This window comes from Engystomops pustulosus, chromosome 9 (genome assembly GCF_040894005.1).
Source record: "Engystomops pustulosus chromosome 9, aEngPut4.maternal, whole genome shotgun sequence".
NCBI classification, from domain to species: Eukaryota; Metazoa; Chordata; class Amphibia; order Anura; family Leptodactylidae; genus Engystomops; species Engystomops pustulosus.
This window is the reverse complement of record NC_092419.1, coordinates 3,017,519-3,041,302: the sequence shown is the minus strand read 5'-3', so window position 1 is coordinate 3,041,302 and position 23,784 is coordinate 3,017,519. Positions and strand designations below refer to the sequence as shown.

The window sequence follows — 23,784 nt, the reverse complement described above, 5'->3', positions numbered from 1 at the left end:
CTCCCTACATCGCAACGGCATGCTCCTGATGGGGATCAGTATTGTGTGTGGCCTCCACATACCTGTATGACCTCCCTACATTGCCTCGGCATGCTCCTGATGGGGCTCAGTAGTGTATGTGGCCTCCACGTGCCTATATGACCTCCCTACATCGCCTCAGCATGCTCCTGATGAGGCTCAGTATTGTGTGTGGCCTCCACATACCTGTATGACCTCCCTACATCGCCTCGGCATGCTCCTGATGGGGATCAGTATTGTGTGTGGCCTCCACGTGCCTGTATGACCTCCCAACAACGCCACGGCATGCTCCTGATGAATGCTAAGAAAACGTAGTACTTTACTCTGACCGGAGCTCCCAATGAATCTTTTAAAAAAACGATCCTCCTCATATGAAGTTCTGTGTCAATAAGCCACACAAATCCACAGATCTTCCTGATAAAACCATGCCGCTGTTCAGACCAGCACCGTCGCGTTTCTTTGCTTCTCTTCAAGTATTTTGTTATATGATATAACTAGAAGAAATATGCAGGCAAATGGTGTAGTTCAGTCAAACAGATTAAAATGTATTCCAATTCATCATACTCACAAACATAAAAGGTAAAAATGTGCATCAAAATCTCCAGCGGGACGCCAGCCACATGTCCGCCCGACCCTGGGTTTCGCAAAATCAGCTTCTTACGGGGCGTTGCAACGGTGCTGGTCTGAACGGCGGCATGGTTTCATCAGGAGGATCTGTGGATTTGTGCGGCTTATTGACACAGAACTTCTTTTGAGGAGGATGGTTTTTAAAAGATTCATTGGGAGCTCCGGTCAGAGTTTACTACGTTTTCTCTGCATTTTTAGACTTTAAATTGAGACTTTCTGGACCGGTCTTGTACTGTTGGTAGCTCCGAGGAGCAAATACTGCACCACGATAAATTGTGATTTTATACTCCTGATGAGGCTCAGTATTGTGTGAGTCCTCCACGAGCCTGTATGACCTCCCTACAACACCTGGGCATGCTCCTGATGAGGCTCAGTATTGTGTGTGGCCTCCACATACCTGTATGACCTCCCTACAACACCTTGGCCTGCTCCTGATGAGGCTCAGTATTGTGTGTGGCCTCCACGTGCCTGTATGACCTCCCTACAACACCTTGGCATGCTCCTGATGAGGCTTAGTATTGTGTGCAGCCTCCACGTGCCTGTATGACCTCCCTACAACATCTCGGCATGCTCCTGATGAGGCTCAGTATTGTGTGTGGCCTCCACATGCCTGTATGACCTCACTACAACACCTGGGCATGCTCCTGATGAGGCTTAGTATTGTGTGAGTCCTCCACGAGCCTGTATGACCTCCCTACAACACCTCGGCATGCTCCTGATGAGGCTCAGTATTGTGTGCGGCCTCCACGTGCCTGTATGACCTCCCTACAACACCTTGGCATGCTCATGATGAGGCTCAGTAGTGTGTGTGGCCTCCACGTGCCTGTGTGACCTCCCTACAACACCTGGGCATGCTCCTGATGAGGCTCAGTATTGTGTGCGGCCTCCACGTGCCTGTATGACCTCCCTACATCGCCTCGGCATGCTCCTGATGAGGTTCAGTATTGTGTGCAGCCTCCACGTGCCTGTATGACCTCCCTACAACACCACAGCATGCTCCTGATGAGGTTCAGTATTGTGTGCGGCCTCCACATGCCTGTATGACCTCCCTACAACGCCTCGGCATGCTCCTGATGAGGCTCAGTAATGTGTGTGACCTACACATGCCTGTATGACCTCCCTACAACACCTTGGCATGCTCCTGATGAGGCTCAGTAATGTGTGTGACCTACACATGCCTGTATGACCTCCCTACAACACCTGGGCATGCTCCTGATGAGGCTTAGTATTGTGTGCAGCCTCCACGTGCCTGTATGACCTCCCTACAATGCCTTGGCATGCTCCTGATGAGATTGTGGATGGTTTCCTGAGGGATGTCCTCCCAGACCTGGACTAAACAATTCGCCAACTCCTGGATATTCTGTGGTGCAAAGTGACGTTGGTGGGTGGAGCGAGACATAATGGGGGACATTTACTATGGTGTTTCCGCCAGTTTTGTGGCGCTCTCACCACATGTTCTGCTCTCAGACCTATTTACTAGCTGGTGGCACCGGAAAAAATGACTTTTTCCGTCTGCTCCGACTCTTCTCCGAAAAGGGGCGTGGCTTTGGCGGAGTGGAAACTCAGACAGAATTAATATGTGTCACAGCCATTTTTGGGCGCTGTAAACTGGCGGAAAGTAGACCAAAAGAAAACTGGTCTAGCAGGGACTGTTGGACACATTTCTGGTGCTCGGGACAGATTTTGGTCCCAGGGACAGAAAATGGTCTCGGCGCCAGAAATGTCTCTGCACAGCTACACAATATTACATGTGTATCTTCTTTCCGAGAGCAGGTCGGTAACAAAGCCAATGCACACACCGACACTTTAACCCCTTCGTGTCTATGCCATTTTAGACCTTTAGGACCAGGCCTGATTTTTAAAATTTGCCCTGTGTCATTATAGGAGGTTATAACTTTTTGACACTTTAACATATCCAGGGGATTCTGAGATTGTTTTACCGTCACACATTGTACTTCAAAGTAATATTAAAATTTTGATGATATCTTTTGTGTTAAGTTATGAAAAAAACTTAAATTTGGCAAAAATTTCTAAAAATTCTTCATTTTCATAGTTCAAAATGTTCTGCTTTTCAGGCAGATAGTCATAGCACCCAAGTAACTTTATAACTAACATTTCCCGAATGTCTGCTTTATATCGGCATAGGGTTTTATGCATCTTCTCTCTTTTCTAGGTTGTTAGGAGGTTCAGAATTTTGGGAGCAATTTTTCTCATTTTTATGAAAAACGCCAAAACCCTTATTTAGAGGCACCTGCTCAGCTTTAACTGACTCTGAGAGGCCTAAACAGCAGTAAACCCCCATAAATTATGCCATTTTAGAAACTACACCCTTCAATGTGTAAAAAATCAACTTTAAGAAGTATGTTAACCCTTTAGATGCTTCACAGTGGTTAAAACAAAATGGAGGTCTAATTTACAAGCTGTCATTTTTTTTAGACAATATATTAATTTTGGCCAAAAATTAAACCGTCACAAAGCATTAAATGACAAAAAACTCCACAAAGTTTGATACCCAATGTCTCCCGAGTATGAGGATGCCCCATATGTGGTGGTGACTGCTGTATGGGCGCACAGCCGGGCATAGAACGGAAGGAGGCACCATTCAGAGCAGATCTGCAATGTCACATTTTACAGGCTATAAAATGTTTATTTTTTTGTAATTTGGACATATGGGGGATTATTTTTTTGTGGATGAGATCCACTTTTCAGGTACATCATTTACGGGGGGGCTCAATAGCCAATAATCAGATTTTATTAACTCTTTCTTGGTGATGGTTAAAAAAATCATTAATTCTTGTTTATGGTTTTTAGCATTTTTTTCCTCGGACATTCACCGTACCATAAAAATAATGTGTTCTCTTTATTCTACGGGTCATCACGATTACGGCGATACCCCATTTACATGCCTTTTTTATGGTTAACTTGTTTTGCAGAATATAGAACTCATTTTGTGAGACATTTACTTGTTTTTGTATCGCCATGTAACAATGGGCAGAACATTTATATTTTTTTGTTTACAGCGCTGGTTTAGAGCTTATTTTTTGCGGGACAAGCTGTACTTATTCTTGGTATCATGTTGGGGTACATTTTACTTTTTGATCACTTTTTATGCACTTTTTATGCGGTCAGATGTGAAAATTTAATAATTTTTGTGAGGTTTTTTTGTGTTTTTTTTACGGCGTTCACCGTACGGGTTCAGTGACCATTTTATTTTATTTGACGGGTTGTTACAGACATTGTGATACCCAATATGTTGTGGGTTTTTTGGTGATTTTCACTTTTTTATGTTTTATATGATTACTGCATGGGACGGGACTTAAGGGGACTTTTATTCTTTTTAAATAATTTTTTTTTAGTTGCACCTTTTTTTTAAACTTTTTTTTACTGTTTTATTTTGTCCCAGGGTGGGACATGAACAAGTGATCATTTGATCACTTGTTCATTGTAATATGCTGCAATACTAATGTATTGCAGCATATGACATAGTCAGCCTATGCATTCTGCATAGGCTGACAGCTGCACTGTTAGATCGTGCCTGATCGTGCCTCTAGGTTGCCATGGCAACGATCGGCACCTCCGTGCCCTGCACGGAGGGTGCCGATCGTCGCGCCAATACACCATAGACGCCGCGGTCACTATGACCGCGGCGTCTATAGGGTTAAACAGTCGGGATCGCGATAGTCGCGATCCCGGCTGGTACTGCGGGATCCCAGCTACCGCGTACCGCTGGGATCCCGCGGCGATCGCAAGGGCTCAGCTTCTGAGCTCGGGCGATCGCCATGACGTGATTCTACGTCAAGGTGCGGGAACTACCCGCATCCTATGACGTAGAATCACGTCAGGGTGCGGGAAGGGGTTAAGTAAATGTCCCCCAATGTCTCAGATGTGCTTAATAGGATTCAGGTCTGGGGAATAAGCGGCCAGTCCATAGCTTCATTGCCTTCATCTTTCAGGAACTGCTGACACTCCAGCCACATGAGGTCTAGCATTGTCCTGCATTAGGAGGAACCCAGGGCCAACCGCACAGCATATGATCTCACAAGGGTCTGAGGATCTCATCTCGATACCTTATAGCAGTCAGGCCCCTCTGGCGATCACATGGAGGACTGTGCGGCCCCCACACCATTACTGACCCCTGCCGGACCGGTCATGCTGAAGGATGTTGCAGGCAGCAGATCGCTCTCCACAGAGCCTCCAGACTCTGTCACATGTGCTCCGTGTGAACCTGCTTCCATCTGTGAAGAGCTCGGGCAGCAGTGGTGAATCTGCAAATCCTGGTGATCTCTGGCGAAAGCCAAGCGTCCTGCACAGCGTCGGGCTGTGAGCACAACCCACATCTGTGGACATCGGCCCCTCATCCTCATGGAGTCAGTTTCTGTTTGTGCATTTGTGGCTGCTGGTGGACATTTTGCAGGGCTCCTCCTGTTCCTCCTTGTGCAAAGGCAGAGGTACCGGTCCTACTGCTGGGTTGTTGCCCTCCTACGGCCCCCCCCACGTCTCCTGGTATCTCCTCCATGTCTCCTGGTGTACTGGCCTGTCTCCTGGTATCCCCTCCACATCTCCTGGTGTACTGGCCTGTCTCCTGGTAATCCCTTCACATCTCCTGGTAATCCCTTCACATCTCCTGGTTTACTGGCCTGTCTCCTGGTATCCCCTCCACATCTCCTGGTGTACTGGCCTATCTCCTGGTAATCCCTTCACATCTCCTGGTGTACTGGCCTGTCTCCTGGTATCCCCTCCACATCTCCTGGTGTACTGGCCTGTCTCCTGGTATCTCCTCCACATCTCCTGGTGTACTGGCCTGTCTCCTGGTATCTCCTCCTCCATGTCTCCGAGTGTACTGGCCTGTCTCCTGGTATATCCTCCATGTCTCCTGGTGTACTGGCCTGTCTCCTGTTATCTCCTCCTCCACATCTCCTGGTGCACTGGCCTGTCTCTAGGTATCTCCTCCTCAATGTCTCCTAGTGTACTGGCCTGTCTCCTGGTATCTCCTCCATGTCACCTGGTGTATTGGCCTGTCTCCTGGTATCCCCTCCACATCTCCTGGTGTACTGGCCGTTCTCTTGGTATCTCCTCCACATCTTCTGGTGTACTGGCCTGTCTCCTGGTGTACTGGCCTGTCTCCTGGTATCTCCTCCTCCACGTCTCCTGGTGCACTGGCCTGTATCTTGGTATCTCCTCCTCCATGTCTCCTGGTGCACTGGCCTGTCTTCTGGTATCCCCTCCACATCTCCTGGTGTACTGGCCTGTCTCCTGGTATCCCCTCCACATCTCCTGGTGTACTGGCCTGTCTCCTGGTATCTCCTCCACATCTCCTGGTGCACTGGCCTGTCTCTAGGTATCTCCTCCTCCATGTCTCCTAGTGTACTGGCCTGTCTCCTGGTATCTCCTCCATGTCACCTGGTGTATTGGCCTGTCTCCTGGTATCCCCTCCACATCTCCTGGTGTACTGGCCGTTCTCTTGGTATCCCCTCCACATCTCCTGGTGTACTGGCCTATCTCCTGGTAATCCCTTCACATCTCCTGGTAATCCCTTCACATCTCCTGGTTTACTGGCCTGTCTCCTGGTATCCCCTCCACATCTCCTGGTGTACTGGCCTGTCTCCTGGTAATCCCTTCACATCTCCTGGTGTACTGGCCTATCTCCTGGTAATCCCTTCACATCTCCTGGTGTACTGGCCTGTCTCCTGGTATCCCCTCCACATCTCCTGGTGTACTGGCCTGTCTCCTGGTATCTCCTCCACATCTCCTGGTGTACTGGCCTGTCTCCTGGTATCTCCTCCTCCATGTCTCCGAGTGTACTGGCCTGTGTCCTGGTATATCCTCCATGTCTCCTGGTGTACTGGCCTGTCTCCTGGTATCTCCTCCACATCTCCTGGTGTACTGGCCTGTCTCCTGGTATCTCCTCCTCCACATCTCCTGGTGCACTGGCCTGTCTCTAGGTATCTCCTCCTCAATGTCTCCTAATGTACTGGCCTGTCTCCTGGTATCTCCTCCATGTCACCTGGTGTATTGGCCTGTCTCCTGGTATCCCCTCCACATCTCCTGGTGTACTGGCCTGTCTCCTGGTATCCCCTCCACATCTCCTGGTGTACTGGCCGTTCTCTTGGTATCTCCTCCACATCTTCTGGTGTACTGGCCTGTCTCCTGGTATCTCCTCCTCCACGTCTCCTGGTGCACTGGCCTGTATCTTGGTATCTCCTCCTCCATGTCTCCTGGTGCACTGGCCTGTCTCCTGGTATCCCCTCCACATCTCCTGGTGTACTAGCCTGTCTCCTGGTATCTCCTCCTCCACATCTCCTTGAGTACTGGCCTGTCTCCTGGTATCTCCTGCACATCTCCTGGTGCACTGGCCTGTCTCCTGGTATCTCCTCCACATCTCCTGGTGTACTAGCCTAGCTCCTGGTATCCCCTCCTACACATCTCCTGGTATCCCCTCCTCCACATCTCCTGATGTACTGGCCTGTCTCCTGGTATCTCCTCCACATCTCCTGGTGTACTGGCCTGTCTCCTGGTATCTCCTCCACATCTCCTGGTGTACTGGCCTGTCTCCTGGTATCTCCTCCTCCACATCTCCTGGTGCACTGGCCTGTCTCTAGGTATCTCCTCCTCCATGTCTCCTAGTGTACTGGCCTGTCTCCTGGTATATCCTCCATGTCTCCTGGTGTACTGGCCTGTCTCCTGTTATCTCCTCCTCCACATCTCCTGGTGTACTGGCCTGTCTCCTGGTATCTCCTCCATGTCACCTGGTGTATTGGCCTGTCTCCTGGTATCCCCTCCACATCTCCTGGTGTACTGGCCGTTCAATTGGTATCTCCTCCACATCTTCTGGTGTACTGGCCTGTCTCCTGGTGTACTGGCCTGTCTCCTGGTATCTCCTCCTCCACGTCTCCTGGTGCACTGGCCTGTATCTTGGTATCTCCTCCTCCACGTCTCCTGGTGTACTAGCCTGTCTCCTGGTATCTCCTCCTCCACGTCTCCTGGTGCACTGGCCTGTATCTTGGTATCTCCTCCTCCACGTCTCCTGGTGCACTGGCCTGTATCCTGGTATCTCCTCCACATCTCCTGGTGTACTGGCCTGTCTTCTGGTATTTCCTCCACATCTCCTGGTGTACTAGCCTGTCTCCTGGTATCTCCTCCACATCTCCTGGTGTACTGGCCTGTCTCCTGGTATCTCCTCCTCCACATCTCCTTGAGTACTGGCCTGTCTCCTGGTATCTCCTCCACATCTCCTGGTGTACTAGCCAAGCTCCTGGTATCCCCTCCTCCACATCTCCTGGTGTACTAGCATGGCTCCTGGTATCTCCTCCACATCTCCTGGTATCCCCTCCTCCACATCTCCTGATGTACTGGCCTGTCTCCTGGTATCTCCTCCACATCTCCTGATGTACTGGCCTGTCTCCTGGTATCTCCTCCACATCTCCTGGTGTACTGGCCTGTCTCCTGTTATCTCCTCCTCCACATCTCCTGGTGTACTGGCCTGTCTCTAGGTATCTCCTCCTCCATGTCTCCTAGTGTACTGGCCTGTCTCCTGGTATCTCCTCCATGTCACCTGGTGTATTGGCCTGTCTCCTGGTATCCCCTCCACATCTCCTGGTGTACTGGCCGTTCTCTTGGTATCTCCTCCACATCTTCTGGTGTACTGGCCTGTCTCCTGGTGTACTGGCCTGTCTCCTGGTATCTCCTCCTCCACGTCTCCTGGTGCACTGGCCTGTATCTTGGTATCTCCTCCTCCACGTCTCCTGGTGCACTGGCCTGTATCCTGGTATCTCCTCCACATCTCCTGGTGTACTGGCCTGTCTTCTGGTATTTCCTCCACATCTCCTGGTGTACTAGCCTGTCTCCTGGTATCTCCTCCACATCTCCTGGTGTACTGGCCTGTCTCCTGGTATCTCCTTGAGTACTGGCCTGTCTCCTGGTATCTCCTCCTCCACATCTCCTTGAGTACTGGCCTGTCTCTAGGTATCTCCTCCACATCTCCTGGTGTACTAGCCAAGCTCCTGGTATCCCCTCCTCCACATCTCCTGGTGTACTAGCATGGCTCCTGGTATCTCCTCCACATCTCCTGGTGTACTGACCTGCCTCTTGGTACTGACACTACACTGACAGACACAGCAAACCTTCTGGCCAAAGCTAAAATCTCTGTGCAATCCTGAGTGAGCTGCACTACCTGAGCCGTGTGTGGGTTGCAGAGGAGAAGTAAAATTGTAACAAATTTTACTTCTCAGTGACGTTATTTATTATTCCATGTAGTGGGAAGCTGGAAAAAAAATTCCAAATGCGGTGAAGTTGGCAAAATCCATGCGATTCCCTGGAAATGCATATGCGATCGGGCCGAGGCCCAACCCCTGTGCCGCATTGTGAATGCAATGCTAGCAAAACATGCGACCGCAGCCTCAGAAATGCAATTCAGGCTCAGCAGGAAGGAGCTTGTGCTGCTCGCAGATTCATTTACAGCAAAACGCTTGTGATCGGGAGCGGGTGACACCGGTTTCGCATCGTTTACCACCAGAACTCACGTTGTTCCTTCCCTGAACCAACTTTATTGATACATTTCTAATTTTATTTGCAAAACAAATGTAATTCTTGCAAATAACTAGACCTTGTTTTTACCTCATGACCAGAAGCTTATTATAACTATCTCTGATGGTACCAGAGACTGAAAACCTCACGCCACCCCCTAAAACCTGCCGCCGTCCGTAAACTATCCCCACCCTCACGCACTGCCCGCCAAAACGGACAACAAGGATCCTGGAAGCTCATTGGCTGCTGCGTGTCATGTGATCGCCCCTCACAGCGCGCTCTCTGGGAACCGTAGTCCAGAGTGGTTATTTAATAATGGAGTCTACGGCGATAAGAACTACCTGACCCAGAAATCCAAGCGGCAGCAATGTCGTCACACTTCGGCGAGCCAACCAAGAAGCGGCTGGGTCACGTGACGCGGTGGTTTGCGGCAGCGGCCAGGTATGTGCTCATTTTTGGTGTTATTGTGTATTTATGTGCGGAGCCGCGTGCATCACGTGACCCGCGCGCCGCTCATGCGTGCGGGAGACCTGCCCCGTGTGTATAGAGACTGCACCGCGTGCTGCCTGGGACTTGTAGTTCTACTGCTGGTCAGAAGCTCATGCAAGTAATGCATCCTGCGACCCGACATGCTGGGAGTTATAGTTCTGCAGCTCTCCTGTCAGTAGTGATGACATCATCAGCCTCTACGTGATGTCATAGCCCCGGGGTCTCCGAGGAGCCGTGACCCGTGTAGAGGGGATTCTACAAATGTAATGATAAAGGATTACAGAGAGAAATCTATAGGAGCAGCAGATCCCTCCGGATGTGTCACCGGCACAAGTCACATAATGAAACAATGTCCCTCCTCACCCCAATAACACAAAACGTATTCATAAACATTATGCAGATAAAAGGTATCAGTCACAAAGCTCCTCTTTAGCCCCCTGCTAAACACCCCCCCCCCTGCTAGTCCCCCTCCCACTTGTCCTCTCCCCTGATAGTCCTGTCCCCCCTGCTAGTCCTCTCCCCTCCCCGCTAGTCCTCTCCTCCCCCCTAGTCCTCACCCCCCCCCCCCCTAGTCCTCTCCTCCCCTAGTCCTCACCCCCCCCCCCTTCTAGTTTTCTCGGGTGAACCAGGTGCTTGGGTACATCAGGATTTCAGTGATATCGGGAGCTCGGGTGTATCGGTTGCTCGGGTGTATCGGGAGCTCGGGTGTATCGGGAGCTCGGGTGTATCGGGAGCTGGGGTATATCGGGGGCTGGGGTGTATCTGGAGCTTGTTTATATCGGGAGGTTGGGTATATCGGTTGCTCAGGTGTATCGGGTGTATCGGGAGCTCGGGTGTATCGGGAGCTCGGGTGTATCGGGAGCTCGGGTGTATCGGGAGCTCGGGTGTATCGGGAGCTCGGGTGTATCGGGAGCTCGGGTATATCGGGGGCTGGGGTGTATCTGGAGCTTGTTTATATCGGGAGGTTGGGTGTATCGGTTGCTCAGGTGTATCGGGAGCTCGGGTGTATCGGTTGCTCGGGTGTATCGGGAGCTCGGGTGTATCGGGAGCTCGGGTGTATCGGGAGCTCGGGTATATCGGGAGGTTGGGTGTATCGGTTGCTCAGGTGTATCGGGAGCTCGGGTGTATCGGTTGCTCGGGTGTATCGGGAGCTCGGGTGTATCGGGAGCTCGGGTGTATCGGGAGCTCGGGTGTATCGGTTGCTCAGGTGTATCGTTTGTTCGGGTGTATCGGTTGCTCGGGTGTATCGGTTGCTCAGGTGTATCGGTTGCTCGGGTGTATCGGTTGCTCGGGTGTATCGGGAGCTCAGGTGTATCTGGAGCTTGTTTATATCGGGAGGTTGGGTGTATCGGTTGCTCGGGTGTATCGGTTGCTCGGGTGTATCGGGAGCTCAGGTGTATCGGGAGCTCAGGTGTATCGGGAGCTCGGGTATATCGGGAGCTCGGGTATATCGGGAGCTCGGGTACATTGGGAGCTCAGGTGTATCGGGAGCTCGGGTGTATCGGGAGCTCGGGTGTATCGGGAGCTCGGGTGTATCGGGAGCTTGTTTATATCGGGAGGTTGGGTGTATCGGTTGCTCAGGTGTATCGGGAGCTCGGGTGTATCGGGAGCTCGGGTGTATCGGGAGCTCGGGTGTATCGGGAGCTCGGGTGTATCGGTTGCTCGGGTGTATCGGTTGCTCGGGTGTATCGGTTGCTCGGGTGTATCGGTTGCTCGGGTGTATCGGTTGCTCAGGTGTATCGGTTGCTCGGGTGTATCGGTTGCTCGGGTGTATCGGGAGCTCAGGTGTATCTGGAGCTTGTTTATATCGGGAGGTTGGGTGTATCGGTTGCTCGGGTGTATCGTTTGCTCGGGTGTATCGGTTGCTCAGGTGTATCGGGAGCTCAGGTATATCGGGAGCTCGGGTATATCGGGAGCTCGGGTACATTGGGAGCTCAGGTGTATCGTGAGCTCGGGTGTATCGGGAGCTCGGGTATATCGGGAGCTCGGGTGTATCGGGAGCTCGGGTGTATCGGGAGCTCGGGTGTATCGGGAGCTCGGGTGTATCGGGAGCTCGGGTGTATCGGGAGTTCGGGTGTATCCGGTGCTCATATAATATTTATAGCAAAACATTAAATTAGAGTATTTTGCCTGAAAAAAACATCACAGATTCTTAATCTGCCAAAATTTTATAGAATTTTTCCCCATGTGGTTTTAACTCCCTGATATTTCTGAGCAGTTTATCCGCATTCCTTGTGTTTTGCCGTCAGATATGTCCGATCTCCATCCTGCATGTGATTCTTATCTTCTGTTTTGCAGAGACCCCTGGAGCAGGAGTTCCGTTGCTGATTGGCCCCGCGCTGAGTGATGGTGGGTGTCTCTGTCCATGTTTGGACTCACTTCTTTTCCGAGGACTTGTCAGGTCCATATGGGACCCTAAACATTCTGGACCTGTGATTATTGGTCCCAGATGGACCTGAGGGCTGTACAGGATGTGTAATTACCAGGATGTGAGTCTGCGGAGGCACCTGACACTCACATCCGAAGATCCGACGCCTCCTCTCGCAATGTGGGAAGTGAAACTCGCTTTATTGCCTACGCGCCGCACCTACAGCGTTACGTGGTGATGCCGAGGTGTACTGCGCCGAATGCACAGGCGCAACGCAGGGACGGAGGGGGGGGGTTGTATATGGCCACTTAAAAATATCATACAGCGCCATTTGGGACACTAAACCACCAGTCCATAAGAACCTGTGGGTAGTTTGGTGTCCAATAAATGACCCCACTATAGAAACTTCACCCCTCGATGTATGTAAAACAACTTCTATTAAGTCTATTAACCCTTTAAGTGTTTCACATGGGATAAAACAATATGGACCTGCGATTTAGAAACTTTTAAATTTTTTTTGGAAAATACATTCATTTAGGCCAAAACTGACAATTTCATAATGACTAAAATGATAATACGCTGTGCAACGTTTGATGCCCAATTCCTCCCGAGTGTGACGAGTATTTGGGCTCAGTCTGAAGATAGAAACAAAAACAAAAAAACCCTTTTGTATATAAATTCTGAGCCTGTGTGATAGGACATTCACCGAAATCTTCACACGTCTCACATGTGCTGCAGTGAGGATGATGCCAACACGTGGCGGTTTTCACTTTTTTCCCTAATATCTTAATAGATAAACAGGTTGTAAGCAACCAAACGCCTGGTAAACGGTTAAAAAACGGATCCGTTTTTAAAACGCATCTGTTTTTAACGCCATGGGTGGCATCACACTGGGGTAACCTGCGGCAACGCATGCGATCGGCAATCAGCGCCCGGTGTCTCGCATTTACACAATACAAGACACCGGCAATGATTGCATGTGTTTGCATATAAACGGATATTCGATCGGCAGCGGGCCGCCCCAGTGCGCTTACAAAATGGAGTCAAAACGGTAATGTGCGGCATCTCCCTGAGGCTTCCCATACATATTAGATCTGTATGAGCCGCTCCTGTGGCGTCCGACCATCTGATGTGCAATACTCGGATCTCGTGCTCAGCTGCACCTCCATTGACTCCTATAGAAAGCCGGATAGGAGCAGATGCTGCATAGAAGTGACTGAAGCAGTAGCTGCGCATGTCCTGCTCCTGCGCTCCATTCACATGACATCTCAGCGCATAGTGGAGGATACATTGATCCTGTCTTCTGTGTTGCAGGATGTAGGGGTTAAAGATTTTGAGGATATTGCCGTCTATTTTTCTGAAGAAGAATGGAGCTTTCTAGGAACCGAGCAGAAGAGACTTTACAAGGATGTGATGATGGAGAATTACCGGGCCGTGCGCTCCCTGGGTGAGGAGGCTGTGACACCAGACTCAAGTTCTGTGTTCTGTACATCGGATATTTCACGTGTCTTTCCTTTTCTACACTTTCTAATCATTTTAGGTCGTTTTTATCTGAAACCAGAAGTAATATCACGGATTGAGCGCGGGAAGGAGCCCTGCGTGCAGGAGCGCGGCCGGGATGATGGAGACATCCCTTTCAGTAAGATATTTGGCAGCGCTGTACAGATCATGGGGGCAGAGCCAAGACATTACAGAGTAATTAAATGGTCAAAGAGGAGTGAGTGCCCTGATCACAAGAGCTTACAATCTATGAGAAGGAAGTGGGGACACAGGAGGTAACAGTGGTTATATAATGTTCCAGTCACCAGCGACCATCTCCCAGACCACACACAGAACCTTCTAGATGTCTTTATCCTTGGGAATATAGTGAGGGTGTTGAGAGAGATGCTGACAGTGTGTGACTCGCTGAAGAGAATGAGGGAGCAAGCAACAAGTCACACACCGCAAGCATCTCTCTCATCTTCCTCAGTCCCCGCCCTCAGGAATTCTCTTCTGCAAGTCACACACAGGCAGAGGCCGGTGATAGATAGGGATGAGAGGAGAGGTAGGAGGTGCAGCATTGTGCAGAGCACAGGCCGGTGATAGATAGGGATGAGAGGAGAGGTAGGAGGTGCAGCATTGTGCAGAGCACAGGCCGGTGATAGATAGGGATGAGAGGAGAGGTAGGAGGTGCAGCATTGTGCAGAGCACAGGCCGGTGATAGATAGGGATGAGAGGAGAGGTAGGAGGTGCAGCATTGTGCAGAGCACAGGCCGGTGATAGATAGGGATGAGAGGAGAGGTAGGAGGTGCAGCATTGTGCAGAGCACAGGCTGGTGATAGATAGGGATGAGAGGAGAGGTAGGAGGTGCAGCATTGTGCAGAGCACAGGCCGGTGATAGATAGGGATGAGAGGAGAGGTAGGAGGTGCAGCATTGTGCAGAGCACAGGCCGGTGATAGATAGGGATGAGAGGAGAGGTAGGAGGTGCAGCACTGTGCAGAGCACAGGCCGGTGATAGATAGGGATGAGAGGAGAGGTAGGAGGTGCAGCACTGTGCAGAGCACAGGCCGGTGATAGATAGGGATGAGAGGAGAGGTAGGAGGTGCAGCATTGTGCAGAGTACAGGCCGGTGATAGATAGGGATGAGAGGAGAGGTAGGAGGTGCAGCATTGTGCAGAGCACAGGCTGGTGATAGATAGGGATGAGAGGAGAGGTAGGAGGTGCAGCATTGTGCAGAGCACAGGCCGGTGATAGATAGGGATGAGAGGAGGGGTAGGAGGTGCAGCATTGTGCAGAGCACAGGCCGGTGATAGATAGGGATGAGAGGAGAGGTAGGAGGTGCAGCATTGTGCAGAGCACAGGCCGGTGATAGATAGGGATGAGAGGAGAGGTAGGAGGTGCAGCATTGTGCAGAGCACAGGCCGGTGATAGATAGGGATGAGAGGAGAGGTAGGAGGTGCAGCATTGTGCAGAGCACAGGCCGGTGATAGATAGGGATGAGAGGAGAGGTAGGAGGTGCAGCATTGTGCAGAGCACAGGCCGGTGATAGATAGGGATGAGAGGAGAGGTAGGAGGTGCAGCATTGTGCAGAGCACAGGCTGGTGATAGATAGGGATGAGAGGAGAGGTAGGAGGTGCAGCATTGTGCAGAGCACAGGCTGGTGATAGATAGGGATGAGAGGAGAGGTAGGAGGTGCAGCATTGTGCAGAGCACAGGCCGGTGATAGATAGGGATGAGAGGAGAGGTAGGAGGTGCAGCATTGTGCAGAGCACAGGCTGGTGATAGATAGGGATGAGAGGAGAGGTAGGAGGTGCAGCATTGTGCAGAGCACAGGCCGGTGATAGATAGGGATGAGAGGAGGGGTAGGAGGTGCAGCATTGTGCAGAGCACAGGCCGGTGATAGATAGGGATGAGAGGAGAGGTAGGAGGTGCAGCATTGTGCAGAGCACAGGCCGGTGATAGATAGGGATGAGAGGAGAGGTAGGAGGTGCAGCATTGTGCAGAGCACAGGCCGGTGATAGATAGGGATGAGAGGAGAGGTAGGAGGTGCAGCATTGTGCAGAGCACAGGCCGGTGATAGATAGGGATGAGAGGAGAGGTAGGAGGTGCAGCATTGTGCAGAGCACAGGCTGGTGATAGATAGGGATGAGAGGAGAGGTAGGAGGTGCAGCATTGTGCAGAGCACAGGCTGGTGATAGATAGGGATGAGAGGAGAGGTAGGAGGTGCAGCATTGTGCAGAGCACAGTCCAGTGATAGATAGGGATGAGAGGAGAGGTAGGAGGTGCAGCATTGTGCAGAGCACAGGCCGGTGATAGATAGGGATGAGAGGAGAGGTAGGAGGTGCAGCATTGTGCAGAGCACAGGCTAGTGATAGATAGGGATGAGAGGAGAGGTAGGAGGTGCAGCATTGTGCAGAGCACAGGCCAGTGATAGATAGGGATGAGAGGAGAGGTAGGAGGTGCAGCATTGTGCAGAGCACAGGCCGGTGATAGATAGGGATGAGAGGAGAGGTAGGAGGTGCAGCATTGTGCAGAGCACAGGCCGGTGATAGATAGGGATGAGAGGAGAGGTAGGAGGTGCAGCATTGTGCAGAGCACAGGCCGGTGATAGATAGGGATGAGAGGAGAGGTAGGAGGTGCAGCATTGTGCAGAGCACAGGCCGGTGATAGATAGGGATGAGAGGAGAGGTAGGAGGTGCAGCATTGTGCAGAGCACAGGCCGGTGATAGATAGGGATGAGAGGAGAGGTAGGAGGTGCAGCATTGTGCAGAGCACAGGCCGGTGATAGATAGGGATGAGAGGAGAGGTAGGAGGTGCAGCATTGTGCAGAGCACAGGCCGGTGATAGATAGGGATGAGAGGAGAGGTAGGAGGTGCAGCATTGTGCAGAGCACAGGCCGGTGATAGATAGGGATGAGAGGAGAGGTAGGAGGTGCAGCATTGTGCAGAGCACAGGCCGGTGATAGATAGGGATGAGAGGAGAGGTAGGAGGTGCAGCATTGTGCAGAGCACAGGCCGGTGATAGATAGGGATGAGAGGAGAGGTAGGAGGTGCAGCATTGTGCAGAGCACAGGCTGGTGATAGATAGGGATGAGAGGAGAGGTAGGAGGTGCAGCATTGTGCAGAGCACAGTCCAGTGATAGATAGGGATGAGAGGAGAGGTAGGAGGTGCAGCATTGTGCAGAGCACAGGCCGGTGATAGATAGGGATGAGAGGAGAGGTAGGAGGTGCAGCATTGTGCAGAGCACAGTCCAGTGATAGATAGGGATGAGAGGAGAGGTAGGAGGTGCAGCATTGTGCAGAGCACAGGCCGGTGATAGATAGGGATGAGAGGAGAGGTAGGAGGTGCAGCATTGTGCAGAGCACAGGCCGGTGATAGATAGGGATGAGAGGAGAGGTAGGAGGTGCAGCATTGTGCAGAGCACAGGCCGGTGATAGATAGGGATGAGAGGAGAGGTAGGAGGTGCAGCATTGTGCAGAGCACAGGCCGGTGATAGATAGGGATGAGAGGAGAGGTAGGAGGTGCAGCATTGTGCAGAGCACAGGCCGGTGATAGATAGGGATGAGAGGAGAGGTAGGAGGTGCAGCATTGTGCAGAGCACAGGCCGGTGATAGATAGGGATGAGAGGAGGGGTAGGAGGTGCAGCATTGTGCAGAGCACAGGCCGGTGATAGATAGGGATGAGAGGAGAGGTAGGAGGTGCAGCATTGTGCAGAGCACAGGCCGGTGATAGATAGGGATGAGAGGAGAGGTAGGAGGTGCAGCATTGTGCAGAGCACAGGCCGGTGATAGATAGGGATGAGAGGAGAGGTAGGAGGTGCAGCATTGTGCAGAGCACAGGCCGGTGATAGATAGGGATGAGAGGAGAGGTAGGAGGTGCAGCATTGTGCAGAGCACAGGCCGGTGATAGATAGGGATGAGAGGAGAGGTAGGAGGTGCAGCATTGTGCAGAGCACAGGCCGGTGATAGATAGGGATGAGAGGAGAGGTAGGAGGTGCAGCATTGTGCAGAGCACAGGCCGGTGATAGATAGGGATGAGAGGAGAGGTAGGAGGTGCAGCATTGTGCAGAGCACAGGCCGGTGATAGATAGGGATGAGAGGAGAGGTAGGTGGTGCAGCATTGTGCAGAGCACAGGCCGGTGATAGATAGGGATGAGAGGAGAGGTAGGAGGTGCAGCATTGTGCAGAGCACAGGCTGGTGATAGATAGGGATGAGAGGTAGGAGGTGCAGCATTGTGCAGAGCACAGTCCAGTGATAGATAGGGATGAGAGGAGAGGTAGGTGGTGCAGCATTGTGCAGAGCACAGGCCGGTGATAGATAGGGATGAGAGGAGAGGTAGGAGGTGCAGCATTGTGCAGAGCACAGGCCGGTGATAGATAGGAATGAGAGGAGAGGTAGGAGGTGCAGCATTGTGCAGAGCACAGGCCGGTGATAGATAGGGATGAGAGGAGAGGTAGGAGGTGCAGCATTGTGCAGAGCACAGGCCGGTGATAGATAGGGATGAGAGGAGAGGTAGGACGTGCAGCATTGTGCAGAGCACAGGCCGGTGATAGATAGGGATGAGAGGAGAGGTAGGACGTGCAGCATTGTGCAGAGCACAGGCCGGTGATAGATAGGGATGAGAGGAGAGGTAGGAGGTGCAGCATTGTGCAGAGCACAGGCCGGTGATAGATAGGGATGAAAGGAGAGGTAGGAGGTGCAGCATTGTGCAGAGCACAGGCTGGTGATAGATAGGGATGAGAGGAGAGGTAGGAGGTGCAGCATTGTGCAGAGCACAGGCCGGTGATAGATAGGGATGAGAGGAGAGGTAGGAGGTGCAGCATTGTGCAGAGCACAGGCCGGTGATAGATAGGGATGAGAGGAGAGGTAGGAGGTGCAGCATTGTGCAGAGCACAGGCCGGTGATAGATAGGGATGAGAGGAGAGGTAGGAGGTGCAGCATTGTGCAGAGCACAGGCCGGTGATAGATAGGGATGAGAGGAGAGGTAGGAGGTGCAGCATTGTGCAGAGCACAGGCCGGTGATAGATAGGGATGAGAGGAGAGGTAGGAGGTGCAGCATTGTGCAGAGCACAGGATAGTGATAGATAGGGATGAGAGGAGAGGTAGGAGGTGCAGCATTGTGCAGAGCAAAGGCCGGTGATAGATAGGGATTAGAGGAGAGGTAGGAGGTGCAGCATTGTGCAGAGCACAGGCCGGTGATAGATAGGGATGAGAGGAGAGGTAGGAGGTGCAGCATTGTGCAGAGCACAGGCCGGTGATAGATAGGGATGAGAGGAGAGGTAGGAGGTGCAGCATTGTGCAGAGCACAGGCCGGTGATAGATAGGGATGAGAGGAGAGGTAGGAGGTGCAGCATTGTGCAGAGCACAGGCCGGTGATAGATAGGAATGAGAGGAGAGGTAGGAGGTGCAGCATTGTGCAGAGCACAGGCCGGTGATAGATAGGGATGAGAGGAGAGGTAGGAGGTGCAGCATTGTGCAGAGCACAGGCCGGTGATAGATAGGAATGAGAGGAGAGGTAGGAGGTGCAGCATTGTGCAGAGCACAGGCCGGTGATAGATAGGGATGAGAGGAGAGGTAGGAGGTGCAGCATTGTGCAGAGCACAGGCCGGTGATAGATAGGGATGAGAGGAGAGGTAGGACGTGCAGCATTGTGCAGAGCACAGGCCGGTGATAGATAGGGATGAGAGGAGAGGTAGGACGTGCAGCATTGTGCAGAGCACAGGCCGGTGATAGATAGGGATGAGAGGAGAGGTAGGAGGTGCAGCATTGTGCAGAGCACAGGCCGGTGATAGATAGGGATGAAAGGAGAGGTAGGAGGTGCAGCATTGTGCAGAGCACAGGCTGGTGATAGATAGGGATGAGAGGAGAGGTAGGAGGTGCAGCATTGTGCAGAGCACAGGCCGGTGATAGATAGGGATGAGAGGAGAGGTAGGAGGTGCAGCATTGTGCAGAGCACAGGCCGGTGATAGATAGGGATGAGAGGAGAGGTAGGAGGTGCAGCATTGTGCAGAGCACAGGCTGGTGATAGATAGGGATGAGAGGAGAGGTAGGAGGTGCAGCATTGTGCAGAGCACAGGATAGTGATAGATAGGGATGAGAGGAGAGGTAGGAGGTGCAGCATTGTGCAGAGCACAGGCCGGTGATAGATAGGGATGAGAGGAGGGGTAGGAGGTGCAGCATTGTGCAGAGCACAGGCCGGTGATAGATAGGGATGAGAGGAGAGGTAGGAGGTGCAGCATTGTGCAGAGCAAAGGCCGGTGATAGATAGGGATTAGAGGAGAGGTAGGAGGTGCAGCATTGTGCAGAGCACAGGCCGGTGATAGATAGGGATGAGAGGAGAGGTAGGAGGTGCAGCATTGTGCAGAGCACAGGCCGGTGATAGATAGGGATGAGAGGAGAGGTAGGAGGTGCAGCATTGTGCAGAGCACAGGCCGGTGATAGATAGGGATGAGAGGAGAGGTAGGAGGTGCAGCATTGTGCAGAGCACAGGCCGGTGATAGATAGGGATGAGAGGAGAGGTAGGAGGTGCAGCATTGTGCAGAGCACAGGCCGGTGATAGATAGGGATGAGAGGAGAGGTAGGAGGTGCAGCATTGTGCAGAGCACAGGCCGGTGATAGATAGGGATGAGAGGAGAGGTAGGAGGTGCAGCATTGTGCAGAGCACAGGCAGGTGATAGATAGGGATGAGAGGAGAGGTAGGAGGTGCAGCATTGTGCAGAGCACAGGCCGGTGATAGATAGGGATGAGAGGAGAGGTAGGAGGTGCAGCATTGTGCAGAGCACAGGCCGGTGATAGATAGGGATGAGAGGAGAGGTAGGAGGTGCAGCATTGTGCAGAGCACAGGCTGGTGATAGATAGGGATGAGAGGAGGGGTAGGAGGTGCAGCATTGTGCAGAGCACAGGCTGGTGATAGATAGGGATGAGAGGAGGGGTAGGAGGTGCAGCATTGTGCAGAGCACAGGCCGGTGATAGATAGGGATGAGAGGAGGGGTAGGAGGTGCAGCATTGTGCAGAGCACAGGCCGGTGATAGATAGGGATGAGAGGAGGGGTAGGAGGTGCAGCATTGTGCAGAGCACAGGCCGGTGATAGATAGGGATGAGAGGAGAGGTAGGAGGTGCAGCATTGTGCAGAGCACAGGCCGGTGATAGATAGGGATGAGAGGAGAGGTAGGAGGTGCAGCATTGTGCAGAGCACAGGCTGGTGATAGATAGGGATGAGAGGAGAGGTAGGAGGTGCAGCATTGTGCAGAGCACAGGCCGGTGATAGATAGGGATGAGAGGAGAGGTAGGAGGTGCAGCATTGTGCAGAGCACAGGCCGGTGATAGATAGGGATGAGAGGAGAGGTAGGAGGTGCAGCATTGTGCAGAGCACAGGCCGGTGATAGATAGGGATGAGAGGAGAGGTAGGAGGTGCAGCATTGTGCAGAGCACAGGATAGTGATAGATAGGGATGAGAGGAGAGGTAGGAGGTGCAGCATTGTGCAGAGCACAGGATAGTGATAGATAGGGATGAGAGGAGGGGTAGGAGGTGCAGCATTGTGCAGAGCACAGGCCGGTGATAGATAGGGATGTGAGGAGAGGTAGGAGGTGCAGCATTGTGCAGAGCACAGGCCGGTGATAGATAGGGATGAGAGGAGAGGTAGGAGGTGCAGCATTGTGCAGAGCACAGGCCGGTGATAGATAGGGATGAGAGGAGAGGTAGGAGGTGCAGCATTGTGCAGAGCACAGGCTGGTGATAGATGGGGATGAGAGGAGAGGTAGGAGGTGCAGCATTGTGCAGAGCACAGGCCGGTGATAGATAGGGATGAGAGGAGAGGTAGGAGGTGCAGCATTGTGCAGAGCACAGGCCGGTGATAGATAGGGATGAGAGGAGAGGTAGGAGGTGCAGCATTGTGCAGAGCACAGGCCGGTGATAGATAGGGATGAGAGGAGAGGTAGGAGGTGCAGCATTGTGCAGAGCACAGGCCGGTGATAGATAGGGATGAGAGGAGAGGTAGGAGGTGCAGCATTGTGCAGAGCACAGGCCGGTGATAGATAGGGATGAGAGGAGAGGTAGGAGGTGCAGCATTGTGCAGAGCACAGGCCGGTGATAGATAGGGATGAGAGGAGAGGTAGGAGGTGCAGCATTGTGCAGAGTACAGGATGGGGATAGATAGGGATGAGAGGAGAGGTAGGAGGTGCAGCATTGTGCAGAGCACAGGCCGGTGATAGATAGGGATGAGAGGAGAGGTAGGAGGTGCAGCATTGTGCAGAGCACAGGCTGGTGATAGATAGGGATGAGAGGAGAGGTAGGAGGTGCAGCATTGTGCAGAGCACAGGCCGGTGATAGATAGGGATGAGAGGAGAGGTAGGAGGTGCAGCATTGTGCAGAGCACAGGCCGGTGATAGATAGGGATGAGAGGAGAGGTAGGAGGTGCAGCATTGTGCAGAGCACAGGCCGGTGATAGATAGGGATGAGAGGAGAGGTAGGAGGTGCAGCATTGTGCAGAGCACAGGCCGGTGATAGATAGGGATGAGAGGAGAGGTAGGAGGTGCAGCATTGTGCAGAGCACAGGCCGGTGATAGATAGGGATGAGAGGAGAGGTAGGAGGTGCAGCATTGTGCAGAGCACAGGCCGGTGATAGATAGGGATGAGAGGAGGGGTAGGAGGTGCAGCATTGTGCAGAGCACAGGCCGGTGATAGATAGGGATGAGAGGAGAGGTAGGAGGTGCAGCATTGTGCAGAGCACAGGCCGGTGATAGATAGGGATGAGAGGAGAGGTAGGAGGTGCAGCATTGTGCAGAGCACAGGCCGGTGATAGATAGGGATGAGAGGAGAGGTAGGAGGTGCAGCATTGTGCAGAGCACAGGCCGGTGATAGATAGGGATGAGAGGAGAGGTAGGAGGTGCAGCATTGTGCAGAGCACAGGCCGGTGATAGATAGGGATGAGAGGAGAGGTAGGAGGTGCAGCATTGTGCAGAGCACAGGCCGGTGATAGATAGGGATGAGAGGAGAGGTAGGAGGTGCAGCATTGTGCAGAGCACAGGCCGGTGATAGATAGGGATGAGAGGAGAGGTAGGAGGTGCAGCATTGTGCAGAGCACAGGCCGGTGATAGATAGGGATGAGAGGAGAGGTAGGTGGTGCAGCATTGTGCAGAGCACAGGCCGGTGATAGATAGGGATGAGAGGAGAGGTAGGAGGTGCAGCATTGTGCAGAGCACAGGCTGGTGATAGATAGGGATGAGAGGTAGGAGGTGCAGCATTGTGCAGAGCACAGTCCAGTGATAGATAGGGATGAGAGGAGAGGTAGGTGGTGCAGCATTGTGCAGAGCACAGGCCGGTGATAGATAGGGATGAGAGGAGAGGTAGGAGGTGCAGCATTGTGCAGAGCACAGGCCGGTGATAGATAGGAATGAGAGGAGAGGTAGGAGGTGCAGCATTGTGCAGAGCACAGGCCGGTGATAGATAGGGATGAGAGGAGAGGTAGGAGGTGCAGCATTGTGCAGAGCACAGGCCGGTGATAGATAGGGATGAGAGGAGAGGTAGGACGTGCAGCATTGTGCAGAGCACAGGCCGGTGATAGATAGGGATGAGAGGAGAGGTAGGAGGTGCAGCATTGTGCAGAGCACAGGCCGGTGATAGATAGGGATGAAAGGAGAGGTAGGAGGTGCAGCATTGTGCAGAGCACAGGCTGGTGATAGATAGGGATGAGAGGAGAGGTAGGAGGTGCAGCATTGTGCAGAGCACAGGCCGGTGATAGATAGGGATGAGAGGAGAGGTAGGAGGTGCAGCATTGTGCAGAGCACAGGCCGGTGATAGATAGGGATGAGAGGAGAGGTAGGAGGTGCAGCATTGTGCAGAGCACAGGCCGGTGATAGATAGGGATGAGAGGAGAGGTAGGAGGTGCAGCATTGTGCAGAGCACAGGCCGGTGATAGATAGGGATGAGAGGAGAGGTAGGAGGTGCAGCATTGTGCAGAGCACAGGCCGGTGATAGATAGGGATGAGAGGAGAGGTAGGAGGTGCAGCATTGTGCAGAGCACAGGATAGTGATAGATAGGGATGAGAGGAGAGGTAGGAGGTGCAGCATTGTGCAGAGCACAGGCCGGTGATAGATAGGGATGAGAGGAGGGGTAGGAGGTGCAGCATTGTGCAGAGCACAGGCCGGTGATAGATAGGGATGAGAGGAGAGGTAGGAGGTGCAGCATTGTGCAGAGCAAAGGCCGGTGATAGATAGGGATTAGAGGAGAGGTAGGAGGTGCAGCATTGTGCAGAGCACAGGCCGGTGATAGATAGGGAT

General features: G+C 52.5%; 1 protein-coding gene across 1 annotated transcript in view; it reads left to right on the top strand.

Moving 5' to 3' along the window:
• Nucleotides 1-9,522: 9,522 nt before the first annotated feature.
• The window catches only part of LOC140077465 (uncharacterized), a 29,094-nt gene continuing 14,832 nt past the window's right edge, over nucleotides 9,523-23,784 (top strand). Inside the window, exons 1-3 of the mRNA XM_072124689.1 lie at nucleotides 9,523-9,609; nucleotides 11,956-12,006; nucleotides 13,340-13,664. Of these exons, the coding sequence (XP_071980790.1) occupies nucleotides 12,004-12,006; nucleotides 13,340-13,664 (328 nt within the window). The 5' untranslated portion in view covers nucleotides 9,523-9,609; nucleotides 11,956-12,003. The remainder of the gene's footprint in view (nucleotides 9,610-11,955; nucleotides 12,007-13,339; nucleotides 13,665-23,784) is intronic.